A 19,878-nucleotide genomic window follows, 5' to 3' on the forward strand; every position below is an offset into this window, starting at 1 on the left:
GCGCCCCCTGCTGGGTGGAGGGCTCATGTAAACACATTCAGTTCAAATCACAATCATCAGCAGCTGAGAAGCTACAAATACGTGAAAACAAACCAGAAGTCAGTGCTTCATTTAAAGTCAGAGCATAAAGGAATTTAAAATGTTAAATAACAAAATGTTAATCAGCAGGAACCTGAACACATTTTCTGCAGTTAAAAAAGCTCAGATATATGTGTACGCTTTAAAATACTGGAGAGGAGTTAGCATTGAGTGGTTTATGTCGTGATAAAAACAGCTAGCTTCATATCTGTGTACTTCAGATTGTCGCTCTGATCAAAAACACTTGTTTTTGACTTTACATACAACAAAAGAAACTAATAAACCGTGAAGATAACGTTAATGTGGATTCAAACTTTAAAGCAGTTTTCTTAACCGATGATTGCAATCAATAATATTTTACACAAGTTCAAAACAGATGGCAATTATACACAAGCTAATTTCTCCATTTTTACCCCAGACAGGTACAACTCACCAGTAAATCACATTATCAGGGCTACAAAAGACACCAACGTAGTAAACATGTTAAAACTATGTTTGAGGTCATTAACCTCCACATTAGTCTTTGTCATGGTGCCTGTTGCTAGCTAAACTCCGACAATGCTCTCTGCTTGCTAACATGAACTGTAGTCTTGAGCGACACCTCCTCCATTCTCTACATATTAAACAATAAGAGGCTCCACCTGGTGGAACAACCAGGTACTGCAGCTGATCTACATTTACTGACATCATGACCTTCTACACCGTTGCTGTCAGCAGATGAATAAACGGAAACCCTTGAATGAACGTTTCGTCTGCGTTTTCATTTTATATCATGCAACATTTGACTGTTTCTAAAGATTTCTTCTCTAAAATGAGCAGCTGAGAGTCAACTGTTGGTCAGAAGAAGCAGCAGCAGCAGGTTCAGTACAATATAGACTTTATTAGTTCACTAAAGTTGAATATGAAATAAAAAGCAGATTGGCTTTAAATGATTCACAATTCAGTAATAATCGAGTTGCCAGGTTCATCATCAGCCTGCACAGAATCAGATCCTCCGCCACTGCAGCGCTGCACCTTCAGCTCGCCTGTTTTCTGCAGCTGAAAGCGCAGCGCTGCAGCCGCGGCGTGGAGGCCGGCAGGCGGCACTGAGCGTGCTCACAGGATTCTGCAGCGTCTAAGCTTCATGTCAGACGTGATTCTCACACCAACTACAAACTCCCAACGAAAGGTCGTCCGGCGGCGAGGAGCGGCCGCTGAGCCGCCGAACACAAAAACAAGAAAAACAAAAACAAAAAATCATGGTTCTTTGTCGCGTCAAGTAAACAAACCGACAGTGGGAGGCGGCCAGAGTTCAGCATCCAATCAGCAGAGTCCAAAAGTCCAGGAGTCCAACAGACCAGAAGAGCGAAATCACCAGAACTGCTTGGGGAATGTTTCATATCATTTTATTGTTTTTAAATTGTACTTTCATCATAGCAATGGAAAAATATAACCTTATACAAACGTCTTCAATTCTCTGAAATCTTTTAAACAAGCAAAAATGGTGAGTGACCCTTTCCCAAACAAAAACTGCAGCAGCTCGCCGCTCGCCACCGGCTTTTCAGCGTTGCTAAACTATTTCCATTTGGCACTCGCTCCGCTCAGCATTCTGATGAAGGTTTGTCTAATTTAGTGCTGCTGCTGTCTGATCAGAGCCACCGAGGCGTCCGACCGCCGAGACTCCGCCGCCGATTTAGTGCTCAGAAGAAGAAGAAAAGTAAGAGCAACAAAAATTTCCACAGAAGAAGAAGTCCACGAAGGTTCAGCTTCACTAAAGGCCCCTCCTCCCCCCCCTCCCCCGGCGTGGGGGGGCGGCGGCAGCGGGTCGGTGACGTCGTGATGTCGTAGAAGAGCCCGGCGACACGGCGATAGGAGGGGGAGGGGCTCCAAGGAGGGGGCGGGGTTACCTTAAGGGGGAGCTGGGGGTGGAGTGGGGCGCCGGCTGGAACTGAAGGTGGTGTGATGTCATCATCTCGCTCGCTCACACGTCTCTCTCGCTCACACAGACACTCATCATCATCATCATCATCATCATGTCACTTCCTGCTGCGACACGATTCGACACAGAAGAGTCAAATCCAGGAAGAGATTCTCCTCATTGTTCACTGATGTCTACCAAAGGTCCCTGCCCCGACCAATCAATCTGCAGGAGGAGGGAGGGGAGGAGAAACAGAAGTCGTCAACAGACCACAGTTTGATCAACAGTAGGGCCCGACTGATGTATCAGCCGCCCGATTAAATCGGCCAGTTATAGCCCTCTTCAAAATAACTGGCATCAGCCGGAGTTTTGCCAATGAAATGCCGATATATTCTTAATTCCTCATAAAACAGTAAATGCTGTTAAGTGTCGGAGTCGCGCAGAATGATGTCCTTGCGCCGTTTGTCCAAAACATGGAGCTCTGACTCCATGCCATCCTCCATAACGTACAGGAGCAAGCTACAGCCAGGTAACATGACAGGTGTGTTCTGAGCTGACAGGTAAGTTTAAAACGACGTTGTGAAAGTAACAATGACTCAACATGTCTCCCATTTCAGTTTAACATTAATTAATGTCGGACTATTTGTGACCATTATGTATTCAAAATGCAACTCTGTTAAAGATGACATATTTTACATCAGAGAAAGCCGTCTCTGGTTTTTATTTTGGTTCATGCGAGTCCTGACTTCATGGCAAAGAAAATAACGGAGTAGAGAAAATGTGATTTAACATTAAAGGGCATCAGAGGGCTGCAGAAATAATGTTTTACAGCAACTTCACTCTTTATGTTGCTTATATATACAGCATATATATATATATATATATATATATTTATATATTTATTTATTTATTTAAATTAATCGGCTATCTGCATTTTTTTCTGCCAAATATCAGAATTGGCCTCAAAAACTCCCTATTGGTCGGGCCCTAGTCAACAGTAACTTTATCCATAATCTCAAAAAAACAAAACAAACAAAAAAAAAACAAAAACATCCGAAACTGTAAAAACAAAGAATCTGTTTTTGGTCCTTCAGCTGGGGAATGTATTCTGGAGCTCTTACTTTGAAAGGCTGCTACAGGAACAATGAAGGACTTGCTGATGGATGTCAGAAAAAAAGAAAAAAACATCAGATCTCCTGATTTTCCTGTCTCTTGTGTGACTGTCGTGCGTCTCACCAGGCCTGGCTCTTGAGCTTGCGGAGCTCCTTGGTGGCCCAGGTCGCCAGCGTCTTGGTCTTGGTGGTTTTGGAGCGTCGTCCCTCCGTCAGCAGGTCGTTGATGAGAGGACGAACCTCCACCAGCTTCATGACGTCTTTACCGAACGCCGTGCACAGGTCGCTGAGGACGCACAACAACACAACAGCACAGGTCAACAAACAAACAAAAGCAGGAAACAAGAAACTGGAACCAACAAAATCTGAGACGTTCTTTGTCCAGCTGCAACTATTACCGATCCAAACCAACAACTGGTTCTGCAGCTCTATGGAAACAGAACATGAAGGAGAGAGAACTCAGAAATGTCTTGTCAGTGTGAAGGAAAAATTATGGATCCCAACAACTAGTTCCTCTGTTCACTGTTTGAGCCGTGCTGTATTTATTTTATTATACCAGTAGCTTTGATTTTCCCATCAGTCTCTCTGTGGAAACACTGATTCACATTTTTCAACACGTCTGACATTTTAAAGAACCACTAACTGATGGTTGTGGCTGATTTTTCATCACACTGTCAGCGTGGTACATGACCACACCTCATACAGGTTTAAAAAGCAGATTCTATTACATGTTTCTATGAGAATGTTTATCTGTGGCAAATTAGCAGAGCTGTAACATGCACAGAAACAGCTGTTTAACACACTTCACATTTGTCAAAAATGACAAAATAAGACTCAAAAGAAGTTGTGATTTGTCTGAAATGACTCAAAACCAAAATGACAAAATCTGTCCAGAATGATTCCACAAAATGAAAAAAAGTCAGACTCTACAAAAAATACAGTTGAAAACTTAAAAAAAAATACTGGCTCAATTAATTTGTCCAGAATCTCTCAAAAACTGTTTATATTTGAAAAATGCTCCCAAAAATAACAACCAACAAAAAAATGTTCAAAATTAATTAAAACTTGTTGAGAATGACTGAAATTTAAGCTTGCAGATCTTTTCTGTGCACAAAAAAGCCATTTAACACACTGGAATATCTAGATCAGTTTTCAGGCCTCAGACTGAGCGCTGAACATGTGCAGGTCTTTAAATTCTCTCTGATAAGATCTACTTTATTCATCCTGGAGAAAATTATCGTGCCAGAGTACAACAAACAATAAACAAAGGTTTGTGGAATATACACAATTACACAGAGGTTACTAGTAAAGTACAAATAACAAAGAATACAGAGTACAAAATGTAAGTTTCTAAAAGTGTTTGTGTGAAATGTCAGTGTGTCAAATGTCCTAAGTGTGTAAAGTGTCCTCAGTGTTTAAAGTGATCTAAAACAGGTTAAATCTTCTCACCCGATGAGGCCGGCAGCGTTGGCCACAACGCCGTCAGAGTGATCCTCATCCTCTGCAATGTGATGGATGAAGGAGAGGATGAACTCCACCCGAGGCTGGACCAGCATCACGTCGGCTGCAGGAGGGACGGAGGGAAGAAACACTTAGAGGTCAGCTTAAAGATCATCCGTTTGTTTGTTTGTTGGGTCCCGCAAAACCAGGAAGCTGATTTAGATTCGGCTGCAGCCGGAAGCTTTCTGGGTGAAAAAGACCCGAGTTTCTCTGCGACGTCGTAAAATCCTCCTGATTCACTGCAGTCAGGAGGAGGAACCGACGTCACCTGACATGCTGAGGTCATGTGGTGCAGGTGTGGTCATGTGATCTGTGTCATAAAGCACCTTAGGCCCCTTATAACCAGCATATAAACATGCAGTCAGTCAGAGCTCACCATCTGCTGCACTTCATGCTAAGTTAAGCTAACTACTCCTAACAGGATGAAGCCATAATTAATGATTAATGATTCAACATTTACTGGAACTCGTCTGCAAACTAACCGGCACCATGTCAGAGAAAACACAAAATGACAAACGGATACAAAAAGACACAAATGGTGACAACAGGAAGAGACTACAGGAAGAAAATTGCCACAAAAAGATGCAAAAACAACCACAAAGATCCAAAATTACTACAAAAAGACAAAAAATCACCACAAAGCCATGAACTGAGCGGCTGATGCAGCAGCTGGTCTGTTCTTATTTCAGCAGACAATAATCAGGCTTTGTGCTTCGCTGCAGATCCAGTGTTTCCACACGTCTGACTGGACTGAAGCCGTTTGATAAATTGGCTAGTAGTGAAGCGTGAGCGGCTGGTTTCTGGGAGTCAAAGTCAAACTAACAGACGGTTGCAGCCAGGTTCTATGTTCTGTCATAACCTGTGCACACGGATGGTGAGCAGGATGTGTTGTCTTACGGTGGACGTTCTCCTGGTCGCCCTTCAGGCCCTGGATGATGCCGGTGTAGGCCTCCAGGCAGCCCTCCCTCAGTTCGTTCAGGTAATCCACCATGTCGTAGTCCGTCTGAAAAACACAGTCGGTCAGCAGGAAGTAGTCTGATCCCTGAGAGTCAGTCAGTGAGGAATTCAGGTCTCAGATAAATGTGGTTGTCTTTACATCACAGTCAGCATGGTGCATGATTTATCATCACAGCCCAAACACGCGGAATCCTTGTCATTCCAACAGAAATATTCTGCTCACACACTTTCACTATTACAGTTTCATTTCATGCCAAAGTTTATTTCATAAAATCATTTAATTACCTGGTTAACCTCTTATCTGAATAGAAAAATAATTCTCATGACTCGTTGTTAAACTTAATGGAGCTCAGGCATCGAGGATCAAATGTTTGTTTACTGCAGAATAACTCACGAAACCTTTAAAATAATCAACCAAATGTGACAAACCTCCTCCTACCCTGAAAAGTCTCAGTTTACCTGTATCTGATACCAGGATCATCTTCTAGACATGAGAAAAAACTACTAAAATAGAGAACATTATATATTTGGTTTGATGCTCATGGTCAGTTTATATAAAATGAACAGAAATCAGATTTAGTGTTGAGATTGTGACAGCTGGATGGATGTAAAAGTGATCTGGTGTCAGTTTTTACCAGAACTCAGGTGTGTTTTTCATCCTTAAATGTCATGAGTCTATCTGCTGTACTGATGAAATTCTGAGGCTCAGAAATGATGGAAAAAATCCATTAAAAAGTGATAAATCTGGACCCACATCTATGAACTTAAAGGGCCTGGAACTCTGGAAATATTCATATTATGAAGGTAAAACTTTGATCATTAATGAAGTTACTGTAGATGAAAAGCAGCTGGATGAGGAGGTTCTGGTAGGTCGTATAATAAACTCAGTCTTTACCTTGTCAACCTGAGCCTGAGACGCCTGCTGCAGAGTGTCCAACACGATGTCCAGATATTTCTTAAACTCTCCTCCGATGGCCAGAGCGATGTCGCCGAACGCCGAGAGGATCTGAGGCTTCACCGACCGATGAACATTTTCATTCTGAACAGAGAGCAGATGTTTAACAGCTGGATGTGGTTCAATAAAACACAGAAGGATTGAAGTTTAAACAAGCAGCAGCTGCTTCTACAGAAGGCCAGAGGTCAGGTCTCAGACAAATGTGGTCGGTTTTACATCATAGTCAGCGTGGTGCATGATTTATCATCACAGACCAAACACACTCGATGACTGATCGATGACTGATCAGTGGCAGTGTGGCTGCATAGCGTCTCACCCCAAGGTTCTCCAGCAGTAGCTGCATGATCTCGTCACAGTAAGGCAGGATGTTGGACATCAGAGCTCTGCACAGGTCACACACCAGCCCCACCGCCGCCAGACACACCTGCATCACAAACCAATACATAATCAATACCAGCCAATACATCGTCAGTATCGTCCAGCACAGCTCTGTTCCTCAGGACTGAGTTCATCCCTTCAACACAAACTGCAGCAGCTTTCATCACGACCAAGATCAAAACTAAAAGTCCACTGTGATGAAATTACTCATATTTTCCAATGACAAATAAAAACCAAGACTGGAAAACAAATGGCCACAAAAGATGTGAAATGACCAAAATTAAATGGAAATGACTGAAAAAGTTGTGAAACAAGCAAAATACGACACAAAAAGATCAAATGCAACACAAAACTACCACAAGAAGGTCGTTGAACATTTTAAATTGACACCTAAGAGCTGAATTCAATTTCTGTGGACAGAAACAACCAGAAGCTGGAGATCAACAGCTCAGACGGTGAGCTGGACTCTGGGGTTCCCACCTGATACTCAGCGTAGTTCTTCAGTCCGATAGCCAGGAAAGGCTTGAAGGCATCCATGTATTTCTGGAAGTCGCTGCCCAGAACTACAAGAAGAACCAAAAGTCAGGCGACTTCCAGACCATGTCAGAGTTACCAGGATGAACTAAGATCAGGTGAGGTCTCGATCGGAGCCTCGTACCTTCGACCAGCGTGGACACGGCCATCAGAGCGTCCTCCTGGACGCCTCCAGAGCCGGCGGTGCTCTGAAACATCCTCAGGAGAGACGCCATCACCACGTCTGAGATCTGCAGGGCGTCCTGATGCTGCACCTTACGGAGAACGTTCTGCAAGAACACAGAGAACGCTCAGAGAACATCTCAACACCGTGCAGGACAGGTGTGGACAGGTGTGCTGCTCACCTGTAGCGTGGCACACAGCAGTGACTGCAGATCATTGAACTGGATTCGGTCCGAGGTGCTCTGGATGTGAGACTGAAACACACGGAGCAGCTTTAAAACACATGAAACGCTGAAAATACACCTAAATCTCATTAAAAACTGCTGAAACCTTAACAGAGATTATATTTCTGTTGTTGAACTTACCACTGAATTTAGTCACTGCACCTTTTTATCTCCAGTAACTTTATTAATGATCAGAGTTTTACCTTCATACTATGAATATTTCCAGAGTTCCAGGCCCTTTAAGTTCATAGACATGGGTCCAGATTTATCACTTTTTAATGGATTTTTTCCATCATTTCTGAGCTTCAGAACTTCATCAGTACAGCAGATAAACTCATGACATTTAAGGATGAAAAACACACCTGAGTTCTGGTTAAAACTGACACCAGATCAGTTTTACATCCATCCAGGCGTTACAGTAAAGAATAAATCTGGTTTCTGTTCCGTTTATATACACACAACCATGAGTATAACATCTGAAGACTTGGAACTCTGAAAATATTCATAGCATGAAGGTAAAACTTTGATCATTGAATATACTCAAGTTACCGTTATAAACATCCTCACACTGGACAGGAGTTTAGGTTGTGTCAGTGAAGCCTCCATCAGTCTCACCTCCATCTGCAGGACCTGCTGCAGCCTCTCCATGATCACCAGCGTGGTCTTCTGGACTGCAGGGTAACAGTCCTTAGCGCTGTTCTTCACGATCTCCATCAGAGCCTCGTAGGCAGCTGAACGCAGGTTGTTCTGGTGACCATCAGGCCTGAAGAACCACACACTCATTAATCCTCAGTTTACAGACCACAGAAGAAAACGGTTTATATACACTACCAGTCGAAAGTCTTAGAACGCCCCAATTTAACAATTTTTATTGAAAATCAAGTAGTTCAACTTAAATGAAAAGCTTGAAATGGTACAAAGGTAAATGGTGAATTGCCAGAGGTTAAAAAAGGTACGGTTACCCAAAACTGAAAAATAATGTATATTTCAAAATTATACTAAAAGGTTTTTTTCAGGGAACAGAAATGGGTAAACAACTTAAAGCTGTTCTGCAGCAATAGAGGTTGATCAAGCCTTGAAAGTTGGCGCTACCAAATCCTACAGGTGTCCCAACTTTTCTTGATTTCTTCCAACCTCCTCTGTCTGCATAAAAGTAGTGTTGGAACACACCATGGCACCATACCCTCCAGAGCATTATTTGAACAGTATTACACTGCAGAAAGTAGCGTGTTGCTATAAAATGATGAGGAAAAGGCAATTAACAATAAAAGAGACACAGACCATCATAACTCTTAAAAATGAAGGTCTTTCCTACAGTGAAATTATGAAGAAAGTCAAGGTGTCAGTGAGTACAGTTTTCTTCACCATCAAAAGCCCCAGAAACAGGAGGAAACTCTGACAGGAAGAGGTCTGGAAGACCCAAAGCCACAGCTGAATCAGAAGACAAGTTTCTGAGAGTCAACAGCTTCAAGCACAGCTTAATAGTGGTTGTAGTAAGAAGACTCTGTTTCAGCTGTGAAGAGAAGACTTGGAGTTGCAGGTTTGACAGGTCAAGTTGCAGCAAGAAAGCCATTGCTAAGACGTCAGGATAAGAAAAAGAGGCTTGTCTGGGCTATGAAACACCACCAATGGACTACTGAAGACTGGAAGAAGGTATTATAGACTGATGAATCAAAATTTGAAATCTTTGGTTCATTATACAGGATTTTTGGATGCCGTCGAGTAGGGGAAAGGATGGTTCTTCAGAGTGTGACATCAACTGTCAAACATGGAGGAGGAAGTGTGATGGTCTGGGGCTGTTTTGTTGGATCCAGGGTCGGTGACTTGTACAGAGTGAGAGGAACCCTGAATCTAAACATCTACCACAGCATTCTGCAGCACCATGCAGTACCCTCTGGTATGTTCCTAGTTGGTCAGAGGTTCATCCTACAGCAAGATAATGATTCAAAACATAAGTCCAAGCTATTCCTGAACTACCTTAGGAAAAAGGAACAAGATGGCAAGCACAGTGGTCAGAAGTCTCCAGACTTAAAGCCCATGGAGCTGGTTTGGGATGAACTGGACAGAAGAGTGAAAGCAAAGCAACCTACAAGTGCCACACTATGGGAACTTCTGCAACAGAGTTGGGAAGAACTTTCTGAAGAATATTTGATTTTCGTTGTGGAAAGAATGCCACGAGTGTGTTCAGCTGTTTGATCTGCCAAAGGTGGCTACTTTGATAAGACAAAAGTTTAGAATACATTTTCATTTCACAGTACAATAAGACATTAACACGCATAATTTCCAATAAAAACTGGAAAAATTGGGGTGTTATAAAACCTTTAACCGGTAGGATATCTGTGAAGCGAAATGACAAAAGCGTGATACAAAACTTCCACACACAAAAAAAATGAAAAGTAAAGTGCAGTTAAAGGCGCCTTCATGTGTGATGGGTTGATCTGACGGGTTTAAATTCTGGATTCTGATCAGGTCATTGAGGTCATGTGAAGTCCACTGGGTTCTCCTTCACATGTTTCAATAAGCAGCAGCAGTCCTGTAGGTGTGACTCAACTCACCTGTCTGTGGTCTCCAGCAGCTTCTGGACGATGATCTCGAAGGACGAGGACAGGCAGTAGGTGCTGGGCTCCTCCTGGTCCTCTGCAGCGTCCGTCGCTTCATATGCCGCCTCGGCCAGAGACGAGAACGCCTGGTGGAGGGAGAACAGTTAATCAGGTGACCATAACCTAAGACACTCTAGACCACCTCCCCCTGCAGGCACCCGCCTCACCCAGCAGACGTTGGACGCCACCCTTGGCTCCGCCCCCAGACCCTCTATCAGACACTGCAGCAGGGGCGCCAAGTAAACCTCGTTGATGGCGGCTTCGGGCAGCAGCTCACAGATCCTCCCAACAGTCCAGGCTGTGGTGTCCCGGACCACCACTGAGGGGTCCTTCATCAGCTCAATCAGGGTGGGCATGGCCTGGAGGGACAGCACGGGTTGGTTAGAGACAGGTTGGTAGTGTGAGGTTAATTAGAGAGGGGTTGGTTTATCAGAGCGTAGTTAGAGATGGGTTGGTTAGAGACGGTTAGTTAGAAATGGGTTGGTTAGAGACGGTTAGTTAGAGATGGGCTGGTTAGAGATGGGTTGTTAGAAATGGATTGGTTAGAGATGGTTAGAGATGGGTTGGTAAGACGTTAGTCAGTGACAGGTAAGTTAGTGAAAGGTTAGTTATAGAGGGGTTGGTTAGTAAGAGCTTAGAGACGGGTTGGTTAGAGAGGGGTTGTTAGCGAGAGCTTAGTTAGAGATGGGTTGGTAAGATGATAGTCAGTGATGGGTAAGTTAGTGAGAGGTTAGTTAGAGATGAGTCGGTAAGAGGTTAGTCAGTGATGGGTAAATTAGGTTAGTAAGTTCCAGACGGGTTGATGAGAGACAGGTTAGTTAGTAAGGGGTTAGTTAGATGGGTTAGTAAGAGGTTAGTCAGAGATGGGTACGTTAATGTCAGGTTAGTAAGTTTGAGATTAGTTAGTTACACAAGTGTTATTTAGAGAGGGGTTAGATAGAGGTTCGTCGGAGCCGGGCTAGTCTGAGATGGGTTAGAGATGGCTTCATTAGAGGTTAGTCAGGGGTGGGCTGTTAGAGACGGGTAGGTTCAGAGCTAGTCAGTGACGGGTTAGTTAGTGATAAGTTAGTAAATTAGGTATTGGTTAGTTAGAGATGGCTTAGATAGGGAAGGTTTAGTCAGTCATCGACCTGCCTGACCAGGTTAGTCAGCAATGGGTTAATTAGTGACTGACCGGTGGGGACTGGTTAGTCGGTGAACAGGTTAGATACTGACCTGTATGACGAGCGGTTTGAGCTGGTTCAGCTCTGGTCCTTCCAGGATGGATCCGAAGGCCATGACGGAGGCGTCTCTGTAGCGCCAGTCGGGGTTTTTGATGTGTTCTTTGATGAAGGGCAGAACGTGAGGAACCACGTCGTCCTCGCAGCAGGTGGCCAACAGCATCAGACAGACTCCAGCCGCCTTACAGGGGTTCCAGTCGTCATCGTCGTCGTTCTCATCCTGCAGGACAAACAGCAGAACATTAGTCAGACAGTGTTGAGAACAGGAGGAGCAGGTGAGTGCTGGACAGGTGAGGAGGGCTGCACTGGTGAGGTACCTGTTTAGCGAGGGTCTGGGTCAGGATGGGGACCAGGTACTGCAGGGCCCCTTTTGCATAGAATTTGCTGGTGTGCTCTGGAGGGCGTCCCTGCTCCGAGGCCTGCAACAGAGTCAACAGTCAGAAAGGGAGCCCACAAACTGCAGGTGTGTTTTTCAAAATAAAAGCTCACAGACCTCTGAGGCCTCGATGGCCAGGTCCATCTCCTCGTCACAGACGTTGGACCAGAACTCGATGCCCTGTAAGGCCACCTCATCGATGTCGCTCTTCATCGCCTCAATGGTGATCTGACCGAAGAGAAACAAGAATTCAAACCAAGAACGAGGAATAACAGAGCATCCAACTGTAAATGTGCATTTAAATGATCAGTTAACAGCGTCTGAGGTGTTTCAGGTCCTTCTCTATATTAACATGATCACCTTACCGCGAACAGAGCAGGTCCCATGTACGTCTCCATGTACTGATAATACAGAGACATGATCTTCACCAGGTTCTGTAAAGCCGCCACGCGCACCTGAACGCAGCACAGCAGAGTGAAGTGAGTTGAAACATCATAAACAACTTCATACAAGCTGAAACCAACTGGAGATTTTACTCACTCTGGTGTCGGGACACTGTGTCGCTTCACAAACCACCTGCATGATGAAGTGTCTCTCCGTCTGAAAACATCAACACAAACACAGTTCAGACCGATTAGAATATGACTTTTATTTCACATGTTCAGAGTAAATTTCATGCTTAAAACAAGTCAGCATTTCTGAGCAGCTGCTGTTTAAATTCATTTACACTGAAGGTAGAAATAAATCTGAATTCCTGCCCGAGCCAGCCAATCATCTCAAAGAAAATGCTAACAGTTCTGTTCGACCAGCTCTCATTTACCTGAAAATTATATCACGTAAAACATGAATATTTATAAAGATTTCTGCAAAAGTTTAGCTTGATATAAAGAATACTTCTGGAGACAAAAAAAATTGTAAAAACTGTCCATCGAGTCACTTCCAGCAGGTTTTTTCTCACATTAAAATTTGAGTCTCTTTGAACAACAATATCTGAGGAACTATTAAAGATAAAAACCTGAAATCTTCACTGATATTTCTCATGTCACTGATTTAGAATCTGGAACATTGGACAAGCGGATCAATAATACCTGATCATGGCTGAGTTCAAAGCCATCATGAAAAGTTCCACATTTGAGCTCATTAACCAGAAGTCAACTAGAGATATTTCCTGAACCCCTTGTAGCTGCATGTCACAATAAAACAAAACTAAACATGTAGAATACTTTAATATGAAATACTTGGTCACAAAAATAAAAAAGTTATTTTAGATGACGTTTAATAAATGATGGAGCAGGTTTGACAGGTTGTGAAACACTAAAGCACTCATAGTTTGATCTACAGGAGGTAGAACGGTTCTACCAGCAGAACTAACAGTTTATCAGAGATGATGGAGCAGAAAAACCCGATCATTTCCAGGTCACTAACTCATACCTCCTTGTCGAAGTTGGCTTTGGTGAACTCCAGCGAGTTGAGCAGAGCGTTGGTCGCCGCCAGCTTCACGTTGTTGCTTGGTTCCTCCTTCCTCATGCCCTGGATGATGGCAGTCAGGATCTGGTTGGCGTTTTCCTGCAGCTGCTCCGGGTCCTGAACGCAACACAACCACAGAGAAATATCAGGTCGTAAACTGTCCAACGGCACCTGAACGCACCATGTGAGGTGGAAGTATCTGCATCAACTAGACTGTAATAAAGACATTTATTGGTTCCACCTGAGACCAACAGACTCAAACTGACCAGAATTCAGTTTAAATTCAACAGTGAAGCTGCTCATCTACAGTTTTTGTACGCGACCATTTCTCGGATGATCAACAGCTTGAGAAGAAAACTGTTACTGTGGGTCATTCAAGAACTGGAGGACATTTTACATCCCAGACCATCACTTTTCAAATAATCTATGTACAAAATACTAAAACCTGCATTTGTTATGCAAAAGTACTTGTCCTGAGACCAAATCTAAAAAAAAAAGCTAGGAGAAAAGAATCTTGGAAAAGAGTCTGGAGTTCCCCCTAAAATGCCATTTTAGGGGGAATGATGAATGATGAATGTGGAGCAGAAAACTGTAAAAGAGAAGGTTTGTTTTTCAAAACTTTTGAAGCCCAAATGTCCTCACATTCTGTAATGACCCCTGTATTAATGCAGATAATTCAGACCTCTTGTGGGTTTAATTTCTAACTTCAGTTCTACCTTTAGATTTATGGCCTGTATTGCATTTTAATCTCATCACTTATTCTAATACATACATTTCCAGCGTTTTTATTCACTGTATCTATTAAACTGAGTTTTTCACCTTCGTTCAACTCTGTCTTCGTCTTGTTTATTCTTTCAAAAAAGCTCCATTTTCAGTCCCTGACAGTGTTTGTGGAGTAAAACTACATGAACTCACAATGTCCTGGCAGATGTATCCAATGGCCTCCAGCGTGGACTCCTTCATGTGCTCGGTGCTGGACGGGTCCGTGACGTTGGCTACCAGCTGAGGGATCAGTTCGGGCCACTGGTTGACGGGGATCTCGGCGCATGCGATGCCGGCGACGCACTGCGAGGCCGAGCTGGGCCGGTATGTCTCCGTACCCAAAGTCTGTAGAACCTGAAGAGAACAGGGATGTTAGAGAGCAGAACCAGAGCAGAACCACAGCCGGCGAGTCGAGCACTTACATAGTTCTTTATCTCGCGGCGAGCGTTGGCGTCGATGGCCAGCCATCGCTGCTGGTACTGAGTCTTCACGTCCGGGTCTTTGGAGGTCAGAGAGTTCTTCACCTGCAGACCTGCAGCCACTCGAGCCACCTGAGTGTTCCCCGGGTTCGCCAGAACCTTGGACAGCTCCACCAGGAACGTGGGCTGGAGGAAGGAGAAAGGAGGGTGAGCAGACCAGGTAAGAGCTGCTTCAACAATCAGTACCGATTATCTACTTTAACTGGTTTAACGTTTGAAGCTGATTTCAGGACATAAACACAGAAAACATTTATTTTCTCCATGTTTGAAAACTGGGATCATTTTTTGTGTATTTGAGTCGTCAGCAGCTGTTTAATATTAACTAGGCGCTGCACTAAACTTTTGTTCTCTCTTCAACTCGTCAGCACCAAACACTGCTTTTCCCTCTTTAAGCTGCTGTTTAAACGCAGGTCTGTGATTCCTGCTGAACTCCCATCATGCTCTCTGGCCTCCGTCAGATGATCTGCAGTTTAAATCACATCTAAACCTGCAGCTGTTTCTCAATCTGTTCACACCAACAGTCTCCAGCTGATCAACTAAATATTTTGTTTATCTACTGGTACTTTTACTGGTAACTGCTTATATCAGTACTCTGTGGTTCTTTTCTAAAATGTAGTAACAGAAAAGAAACAAACTCTTTCTGAAGAGAATTAAGCTTCCATCTTTACCTTCATAATGACGGTGCATAATTTAATTATAAACTGTAATTTTGACAGAAAAACAAAAATTCATTTTTTACACTCTTGGTTCCCTGCAGTCACATGCTGTTTATGTATACAAAGTGTATCAGGTCCAGTGATCAGTTATCAATATCCTAAATTATTACCAATATATCAATGTATCCTGAAAAACCCACATCAGTGGCTTCCTATATTAACCCTCCTGGATGTTTGATAACTAGTTCTAATGAGGAGAACAGCAGCAGCTTTCACATGAAGGTAAATGTGTCACAACATCCCATAATACTTCCTGCACACCTCCACACAGAACAGAGAAAGTGTGCAGCAGGAATCACAGCATATCTGTCAGTTTCAGGAGAAAGCATGAAAAATGACCACTAAAATGAGGTGCAGATGTTGGTTAAAGATCAGCTGAAGCTTCACTTCTTTACTCAGAACATCAAACTATCAGCTTCACAAAGTTCTGAAACTCAAACTGAGGACATTTAAATTCACATTCAATCTCTTTTCTGCTGCTCCTCAATTATAATAGGTAATTATAAATAATCAATAATCATCAATATAGGCTGAAATAAAGCATTTTACAGTGAAACTTTAAATCATGTTGAACCTGATGGAACAGCTGAAGTCACTTGTGATCAATATGTTTTCTGTGTGGTAGAAAATCTGCTTTAAGTCTCATTTACTGATTTTAACTTTATCCTTTTCATCCATTAATTTGACATCAAGGCATTCATTCATTCAGACCTTTAGTTTATTTTAAAAACCTGTCTGTCGCTGATCTGTTTCTTTACAGTTTTTTGTCTTTTCTGATGCACAAAGTTTCATTTTTCATCAAAGAGTTCACCAGTTTTATAATTTTCTTATTCCTACCTGTTAAAGTGTAGGTGAACGGACCATAGATTTCAAATAGAAAGGTTCAATTAGCAAAATGCTACAAACGTCGCGCAGCAGGTCTGAGTTTAAACTGTTTTACTGATTCATGATAAAACATTTCTGATGGTTTTAAATCGAATAAAGTGAAGCTGGACTTTCAGAAATTAGATCAAAATTCAAAACACACTCAGACCTGCAGCGATTTATCGATTCACCTGTTAAATTGATCACAAACTATCTCAATAATCAGTTTCAGGCATTTTAATAAACGGTCCGACTGAATCTTCTCAAAGATTTTGTCTTTTAAATATAATTGGTAGTTTTTGAGTTTCTTAATAAACGAGTCACCCCATTCCTGATCTAATAAACTGATTTTACAACCAATGTTAGCGTTGGCAGTTAAAACTGATGTATTCGCCTTGAGAGAAAGATTCCACTATGTTCCATTCTTTTCAATTATTAATCAACGATTGATTGTTAACATATCTGAGCACTGATTCTAAATTTCCTCAGAAGAAACTAAAGATGCAAATTTGAACAGTTTCCTCAATCAAAACTCATATGTGCAGCGATCATTATTGATTTTAAATTTAAAAAATAATCCAACTGCTGCAGCTGCTGAGTCACATTTAGTTCAATGTTTTACGTTTGGGACTGTTTGGAAAAAAAAATTATCAGAACCACTTCATCAATGTTTCAATGAATCTTTAGAGACAAACAAAAGGCCACAAGTAATAATTTTATTCATTAATCACCCAACCAGCTTAAGTATTTAATTTAGATTACTAATGAAAAGTTTAAATGTAATAGATTCTAATAGTTAATCAGTTTAAGTAATTTTGTAATAAAAACTGTCTAAATTCTGTGATTTCAGCTTCTTCAATGTAAATATTTTCTGGTTTCTTTTCTCTATTACAGTAAATTGAAGATCTTTGGATAAAACAAAACATATGCAGAAACTGATCCACATTTTGTACCTTTTGTTTGACATTGTAGACCAAACAACCGATCAATAAATTCAGAAAATAATCCACGGATGAATAAATAGGAAATATAGTTTAGCTGCAGTTCTTTTATAGTCTATTAAAAATGTTCAGTTTATTGTCCTGTGTGACACAAAAACGCTGTAAGTACGACAGTCACTAAAATTATCAGTAGATTAGCTTCCCAGTGTTTTCTATCAGTAAACTGAGTTTCTTTGGACATGAGAGACACAAAGACGCCACTTTGGACAAACTGTTGAATAACTTTATGTAAAAATGATGATTCTGATATTTTACAGCAACATTTCCTGAATGTTTCAGCGTCGGATGGTAAAGTGGCAGTTACTACATCCTGTTAAACACTCTGTTACAGCTACAAACTATCTACAATATGTTCAAACATCAACAGTTCTGACAGCTGCAGAGAAACTGTCTAATGTCCTGTTTCCAGTATTCACACGAACATGCAACACAAAGAGAAGCAACTAATCCTCATGTTCAAGAAACTGCAACTCTGGAGTTTTACTTGAAAATGGCTCAAAACTCATTTTCAGTTTTCAAAATCATAAGCAATGACATCACTGATGATCAATATTGGATTAATCAGTGCAGTTTAGTTAAAGCGACCCTTTGAAGTGTTTACACGAGCTGATTTCAGTCACTTTAACCGGATGAACTGATCTGCAGCCAAAAGCACATCAGAGGCTGAATGCATGAAATGCTAACGCTAGCAGCCTGCTGTGTATTACTGTGTGTGTCTGTCTTTGTGTTACAGTGTGTGTGTGTGTGTGTGTATGTGCGTGTGTGTGGTGGGGGGGCGGAGAGGGAGCCGGGCGGGCTCCAGCTGTCCGGGGCTCCTCTCGGCTCCATCCACGCTGCTGCCGCCAGCCTGCAGCAGCAGTCTGCCCGCCAGCTGCCCCTCCGCCCCGATCACCTCCACCACAACAGCCCCCAGTACTAACCAGGTTCTCTATCGCCGCCTGCTCCAGAAACTTCTGTGCCGCCTCCAGTTCATTCCGATCTGGAGAGAGAGGGGGAGAGGAGGGGGAGAGGGTGCTTCAGTGTGATGGAGCTAATTAGCTGACAGTTAGCATCTGGCTAACACACGACATGAGCCCGAAGCTGCTGGTTGAACCGGTTCCACAGCTGTCAAACACAACACACTCACACAGTTTTCACATTTTCTCCTCAAACACTGAGGGTGGTTCCCTACAGAGGGACTCCTCCGGTGCTACCAGCCGGTCCGACTGAGAAACATGCCGAGGCTGCAACACGCTTGTTAGCCGCCGTTGAGCAGGAGGCTCGGTTAACATGCTAGCCGGCCAGCGGGACACGTTTCAGGGGACACGAATAAAGTTTTGTGGCCAAATGAAACAGCAGCAACTCGCTGTAAACCTGCGCAGCGCAGGTAGACCCACATCTGGAGGGACTTTTCTGGCATCCTCGCAGCGACTCTGCGGTAACGTTAGCCGGGGCAGGCGTGCGAGGAAGCGGCCGATAGTTTGAATGATACGAGCTAACGGCTAACAGACTAGCGGAGCGGCTACAGCAGGCATGGGCAGGGTCGCTGCTCCGGACCCGCTGCAAGCAGCTGACAGATCAACATCCGTGGAGACGCATCGACACGATGCTGCCATGACAGCGTGTTTAGGTAGCTTCCAGCCGGTATAGCAGCTCAATGACACCGCGCAGCTGCAGTTAGACGACCGGCAGAGTGCGAAGTCAGCAGCGGTGTCAGGCCGGAGCGCTAGCTGGGTTAGCATCAGCAGCTAGCGAGGCATTTCCCTCCTCCCTCCTTCAAACTTTCACCGGCTCACCGGAACAGCTCGCCGTCGCGCAAACACCGCCGCTGCTGGCCCGAGGAGCAGCCTCGGAGCCCGGCCGCGGTGTGTGAGCGGAGCCCGGGGCGGATTCTCACCTGGAGAGACGGTTTTCTCGAGGATAGTGATGAGCTCCATTCCGTCCCCCGGCAGCCTCGCTCTTCACTCGGACAGTTTCGGTTGCCGCGCAGCGCCCACAGCGGATTAGATTTCTTCCACGGAGGTGAGTCGGTGCCAGCCACAGGGCGGGTTCGGTCGGTGCTGGATAGGCGGAGGTTCCCCGGTGCTCGCTCGGTGCTTCTCACTCGGATGTTGCGAGAAACGGTAACGGCTGTGGCGAACAGAAACGTCTCGTGGATTCACCGCCGCCCGTTCGCATCCTGTGTTGTCGGAGGGAAAGGGCCGCGCGCTTCTCTCCCGCGGAGGGATATCACGTAGTGACGCTGCAGGGCGACGTGCTGCGTTCAGGGACCGCAGGACTATTATATTATATTATATTATATTATATTATATTATATTATATTATATTATATTATATTATATTATATTATATTATATTATATTATATTATATTATATTATATTATATTATATTATATTATATTATATTATATTATATTAGATTAGATTAGATTAGATTAGATTATTACACACATATCACAATTTTGCAATAAGCAGCATATTTGCAAACCATAATGTGGCGAATAAAAGTCCTTAAAATACTTTGAAATTAACTGAATTAAATTAAACTTGTGTGATTTTATTTGTCAAGCATTTCAAATGTAGTTTTGAGTAGACATCTGAGTATTCATGAGTAAA

At 43.1% G+C, this 19,878-nt stretch overlaps 1 protein-coding gene and 1 non-coding gene across 2 annotated transcripts; both read right to left on the reverse strand.

Annotated features, from left to right (window-relative positions):
- Positions 1–1,446: 1,446 nt before the first annotated feature.
- kpnb1 (karyopherin (importin) beta 1) lies at positions 1,447–19,478 on the reverse strand. The gene is made up of 22 exons (XM_023261941.3): positions 19,159–19,478; positions 18,203–18,261; positions 14,645–14,827; positions 14,376–14,576; positions 13,425–13,577; positions 12,534–12,593; positions 12,359–12,448; positions 12,111–12,221; positions 11,935–12,036; positions 11,613–11,837; positions 10,565–10,756; positions 10,353–10,483; positions 8,413–8,560; positions 7,756–7,827; positions 7,536–7,680; positions 7,358–7,440; positions 6,816–6,923; positions 6,440–6,583; positions 5,485–5,590; positions 4,537–4,651; positions 3,212–3,373; positions 1,447–2,200 (listed from the first exon to the last, which is right to left on the reverse strand). Coding segments are annotated over exons 1-22 (2,631 nt in total). The 5' UTR covers positions 19,199–19,478; the 3' UTR covers positions 1,447–2,199.
- Positions 4,713–4,854, reverse strand: LOC111563060 (small nucleolar RNA SNORA79). Its single transcript, XR_002745653.1, has one exon. It is a non-coding gene; the product is annotated as a small nucleolar RNA SNORA79 (small nucleolar RNA).
- Positions 19,479–19,878: the final 400 nt, after the last annotated feature.

The sequence above is a fragment of the Amphiprion ocellaris genome, chromosome 19 (assembly GCF_022539595.1).
Source record: "Amphiprion ocellaris isolate individual 3 ecotype Okinawa chromosome 19, ASM2253959v1, whole genome shotgun sequence".
Taxonomy (NCBI): domain Eukaryota; kingdom Metazoa; phylum Chordata; class Actinopteri; family Pomacentridae; genus Amphiprion; species Amphiprion ocellaris.

Coding starts and splice junctions, on each gene's coding strand:
- kpnb1 (XM_023261941.3), bottom strand. CDS start 19,198: ATGGAGCTCATCACTATCCTCGAGAAAACCGTCTCTCCAG. Junction 14,577..14,644: donor GCCGCGAGATAAAGAACTAT/GTAAGTGCTCGA, acceptor TGTTCTCTTCAG/GTTCTACAGACTTTGGGTAC. Junction 11,838..11,934: donor CCCAGACCCTCGCTAAACAG/GTACCTCACCAG, acceptor TTTGTCCTGCAG/GATGAGAACGACGACGATGA.